The sequence below is a fragment of the Solanum dulcamara genome, chromosome 9 (genome assembly GCF_947179165.1).
Source record: "Solanum dulcamara chromosome 9, daSolDulc1.2, whole genome shotgun sequence".
Lineage (NCBI taxonomy): Eukaryota > Viridiplantae > Streptophyta > Magnoliopsida > Solanales > Solanaceae > Solanum > Solanum dulcamara.
This window is the reverse complement of record NC_077245.1, coordinates 15,277,745-15,282,923: the sequence shown is the minus strand read 5'-3', so window position 1 is coordinate 15,282,923 and position 5,179 is coordinate 15,277,745. Positions and strand designations below refer to the sequence as shown.

At 35.3% G+C, this 5,179-nt stretch overlaps 1 protein-coding gene across 1 annotated transcript; it reads left to right on the top strand.

Moving 5' to 3' along the window:
• Positions 1–1,985: 1,985 nt before the first annotated feature.
• On the top strand, positions 1,986–2,995 carry LOC129903559 (uncharacterized). The gene is made up of 3 exons (XM_055979110.1): positions 1,986–2,421; positions 2,540–2,682; positions 2,783–2,995. Exons 1-3 carry the CDS (start codon positions 1,986–1,988, stop codon positions 2,993–2,995), a joined length of 792 nt encoding a protein of 263 aa, XP_055835085.1.
• The last annotated feature ends 2,184 nt before the right edge of the window (positions 2,996–5,179 follow it).

Here is a 5,179-nt window from a genome sequence, read left to right as displayed (position 1 = left end):
GAAAAGTAAACCTTATTAGATACCAGAGTCAATGGTATCTTTCGCGCGAGAAGGAAAGCACTTTTGGGGGCTGCAACTCGAGTATGAACACTGTATCGCTATGCCCTTCCCCTGAGCGTCTGCAATCGAAAGGGAAATCCCAAAGGATATTTACAAAGACTACTAAAAAAGAGCGCGGACTTGGCTTGGTGTCGGGAGAGATTAAAAGACGGAACGCTTTCGGCTTTCTAGCAAGCTTAAGGGCTAAGGGAAATTCATCCTTGGATCAATGTTGAAAGAGGTACTTTCTTCGGCATGGGGTTGCCGGGCTCGCCCCAAGAACAAAAGAGCAACATAAATCTCATCCATCAGATACATATCGATTTCTTTCTGATGGATCAAGAATAGATAGTTGTCTCATCAATTGATAGAAATAGGCAACCCTCTTGATTGATCAACGCGAGTGAACTGTGCTTAGACTTCGAGGGCGCCTAGATAGTGAAAGGTTATCCCTTTGTGTCGGAACTTGCTTCTTAGCGCTACGTGGGAAGAGGTTGGCATGTTGAATCGTATACATAATATCTAAAAGTCAAAGATTAAAATCAAGAAAATATCTCAACAAATTAATAAGAAGAAAAAATAAAAGGAGGAGAAGAAGAAGAAAATAAAAAAAGATAAGTCAAGTTTAAAGTTTCAGAACTTCTAACCTCAAAGAAAAAACGCAAAATTGAAAGTTTTTTCAATCTATTTGCATCAGGGAGAAAGACGATTACTGCTATGGTTGTTTATGCGCTAGAGGCAAGGAAGAACTCCATGGATTTGGGGTTTTTAGGGTTTTTGGTAATAGAATTATTTTTCTTTGAGCTTGATGGTGTAATTCTTTGTTATATATTCAAGATATAGAAATTTGCTCTAAAAAATGTGTAAATGTTTTCTAAAAAGAAGTGGACTATATTTGATTGAGAGTGAAGGATAAAATTATCCATTTGTATTTTTATTCAGGTATTAGTTATTTATGTATAACTTATTCCATCTCTTACCCCGCATAAAATAATACATAGATTAACTCATAACTTTATATTAGTTATGTGATTTTCTAATTTTCTAACCAAACATAGTATTATGTGTGTTAAATTTTACACTTTACACAAAAATGCTACCGAACATGATAAAACTTATGCAGCATTTTATATATGAATAACCCAACCCTTATCCAGTAACCAAACGGCCCCTAAAGGTGTCCGTGTCTACACTATTACGTAACACAGGAATTTTAATTAAGGTAGCATTTGAAGGTAAAATTTGCATTTTGAAATTTTTGATTAAACGACTTAAAAAAGTAATTCGTTGATTTTGCTTATGTTGTGATCTCAAATTCAGACGCAACGTCTTCATTTCATCTCAGTTCTTCTCGTCTTTCCAAGCTCAAGGAACAAATCGAGTTCGAAAAGAAAGAAACAATTGTTGAGCTCATGAAGAAGAATGGTTCTCTCAGTTCACAATTGTTGGGTTCTATTAATGGAATGAACAAAGAACGTTTGGGCTTAATTGAAAACAAATGCAACAGATTGAGTCCAGATGATGAAAACAATAAGTGTCAAAATTCCTTTGACACTTTTCTAGAAAGTCTATACGTGTATATAGATAGAAATATTCTGTCTTGTACAAGTTTGTTACAATTTAGCCTGTAGCATAGTGACAACTGTACAAAATGTATTTGCATCTTCTACTTGTATAAATTGGTGATCAATAAAGATACACAGAAAAATTTTCATATTCTTACTCATTTTCAACATGATATCAGAACATTAGGAATCCGATTGTAATTCGTTTTGCTATCTTAATTCTTTTCTGTTATTGTCCTTTGTTTCCATGGAAGAAACACCTACAACTAGCTAGTAGCACCACTGCACAAACCACCATTGGTATTGCTGCAGCTTCAACCGAGAGTGGATTTTTAGACACCTCTCATCCCTTTATTTATTCATGCCTCATATTCTCCTAGTATGATCCTTGTTAACACCACCTTTGATGGTAAAGGTTATGGTGGTTGGCGTAGGGGCATCTTGATAGCCTTATCAGCTAAAAATAAGGTTGTATTCATTGATGGCTCGATCATTCCACCAAGTAACACCCCTGACTCTCACATATCTAGATGTAAATGCAACAACATGGTCATTTCCTGGCTCTTGAACTCCCTTTCAAAGGAGATTGCTGAGAGTGTTTTCTACTCAAAAACAACAAAACAATTATGGGAGGAGCTTGAGGAGAGGTTTGGCCAAAACAATGGACCTCTTCTTTATCAATTATCAAAGGATATCGGTGAATTAGCTCAAGGAAATTTGGACATTGCTACATACTACACAAAATTAAAGAGACTCTGGGATGAGCTGGACAGCCTTGATACATGCCAAACTTGCACTTGTGATTGTTCATATGGAGGTAGACCAAAACCTATAAATCTAAACAGGATGCTAGGTTGATTCAGTTCCTCATAGGACTCAATGAAGCTTATGCAGGACCTAGGAGCAACTTACTGCTTTTGTCTTCTCTGCCCCAGTGAATTATTCTTATTCTGTGTTAATCAGTGATGAAAAGCATAGGGAAGTTCAAATATCACAGCATCCAGGTGCTACTATTTTTTATGCTTCTAAGCAGCCTTATGCAGGTCACAACTATGTTGCTGATCCTTCTAACTATCTGGCTGGTCCTTCTAAGCAATCTTTTAGTGGACAAAAAATTTACTTTAGATAGGAGGCTTGGTGCTGAAGAAAAGAAAAATGTCTCTGGATTATTCTGTTAGTACTGTAAAAGAACAAATCATACTGCTGACAATTGTTATAGGTTGATTGATATCCCTGCTGATTTTAAGTTTACTAAGTCTAAGAGGATGGGAACTCCAGCTAAAAGCAATGCAGCTTACTTAAATGGGGAGATTGGGAACAACTCAGGGGACAAACCAATGACTCAGGATCGGTATCATAACCTTTACCAACTTTTGCAGCATGTAAAGTGATAAGAATCGGGATGCCTGAATAAACAAGAAAATAATGCGGAAGCAAAATTATAAAGATTAAAGACAAAAATTGAAAGATATGTGGAATTCAAGAAAAAAATCCCCAAACTTCAAGAAAACTGCTAAGAACCCTAATTGATCTTAGTATCCAAAATTAGTGGATTAAAACTAATTATGATACTAATAGAGTCAATTCAAGAACGTAGATCAATCTAGACCCCTATTTCGAAGAAATTAGAGACAACAATTAGTATAAGACTAATGACCTTCTTTAATTTACGAATAAGAATCAAAGATATCAAGTTAAATCTCAAGTAACCACACACAAAGGTGTAAAAGAAGAGAGACCTCTCAAATAATATTAATCATGATGTTGTCTTTTCAAAATAATAAAAGCTACCCCTTATAGAGGGAAAACCTATCCCAAGTAGAATGGGATTCAATTCCTACTTTTATGGAAATAATAACTAGGAAACTTTTAAACTAGGAAACATTCAAATAAGGCTTCATGTGGCCCAATCTTCTTCCTTTTGGGCTTGAATTTGGACACTTCTTTCGTGATAAACATATTCTTGATTTTCCATTGAAGCCCATCAATGTTAATGAAGGTATGCCAACATGGATGCTATCATAAAGCTAGGCTCAGAGGTCTAGAATAGCACTGAGGAAGTTGCCACTGTTAATAGTGTTGGTATCACCACTCTCACCTCATTTAGATTTTACACTAGTGTATTTGTAAATTCAGTTTTTTGGATTCAAGATTTTGGTGCTTTAGAGCATATGGCATCTAATTTTTGTTCATGTTTGATGTTAAGATGCTTCCTAAGCTTATATATGTCAATCTTCCTAACTCTACAAGAGCCCTAGTGAGATCTGTTTCTTTATTGCCTGGTTACACAATTCATCATGTGCTCTTTTTTCCTTGTTTCCATTATAATCTTTTACTAATTTACAAATTATGTTTACAATTCAACTCAATTCTCACTTTCTCTGTTTTTTGTGCTATTCTACATGGCCCTTTCATGAAGAGGCCATTGGTTCTTGGTAAAGTCACTAGAGGGCTCTATCTTCTACATTCAGCTTGTACCAGTCAATTCAAGCCTAGAACTAGTCTTTCTCTTTTCGATAAAGTTTTTAATTCAGTTTGAAATCAAAGTGCTAGAGCACAACTTTCAAATTCTTCTTTGTTTTTAGGATCAGTTTTTGTTGATGTAAGCACTTGGCATTGTAGACTTGGTCACATGCCCTTTTCTAATGAAGTTTATTTGTTCTATTCCTGCTACTTCAGTCTCATCTCCTTATGATATTTGTGCAAAGGCAAGACAAACTAAATTACCTTAGGCATCCAGTACCACAAAATTTAAACATATCTTTGATTTCATACATGTTGACACATGGAGTCCTTATAAGACTCAAACACATGATGGTTTAAAATATTTTTTCACTATAGTAGATGATCATAGTCGGGCCACTTGGACCTATCTTTTAAGCACCAAATCTAATGATTTCACTGTTTAAAAACAATTTTTAGCTATGACTCAAACACAATTTCACACTAACGTCAAAATCATTAGGAGTGATAATGCTCTAGAATTGGGCAGTAGTGAGACAGCCTCTAATTTTTTCATATATGAAGAAATAATACATCAACCATCTTGTGTTTTCTCTCCACAATGAAATGGAGAAGTGGAGAGGAAACACAGGCATTTGTTAGAGGTTTGTATATCTTTACTTTTTCAGTCCAAACTTCCTTCATATTTTTGGGAAGAATGTCTCTTAACATCAACTTTTTTGGTCAACAGATTTCCTACTAAGTTTTAAACATGAAAACTCCTCATGAGCTTTTATTTGGTCAGCCACCTAATTATTCTCTTTGAAGGTGCTTTGGTTGTCTTTATTATGCCTCCACTTTGTCAGTACATAGGTCCAAATTAGACCATATATCAACCAAGTGTGTGTTCTTGGGTTACCTTTTTGGAAATAAAGGATACAAGGTTTTAGATCTGACTACAAACAAAAATTTTATGTCAAGGGATGTAGCTTTTCATGAAAACATCTATCCATTTTCCCATGTTTCTCCTATTCTCCCTACTTTTCCTTTCACTCAATACTGTCACGATCTAAATTTGGGTGTGATGACACTCGTCTCAACCCACCAAGATAAGTTAGTCCAAATTCAAACGA

Coding starts and splice junctions, on each gene's coding strand:
- LOC129903559 (XM_055979110.1), top strand. CDS start 1,986: ATGATCCTTGTTAACACCACCTTTGATGGTAAAGGTTATGGTGGTTGG. Junction 2,422..2,539: donor TTGTGATTGTTCATATGGAG/GTAGACCAAAAC, acceptor TCTCTGCCCCAG/TGAATTATTCTTATTCTGTG. Junction 2,683..2,782: donor CTGATCCTTCTAACTATCTG/GCTGGTCCTTCT, acceptor TTATTCTGTTAG/TACTGTAAAAGAACAAATCA.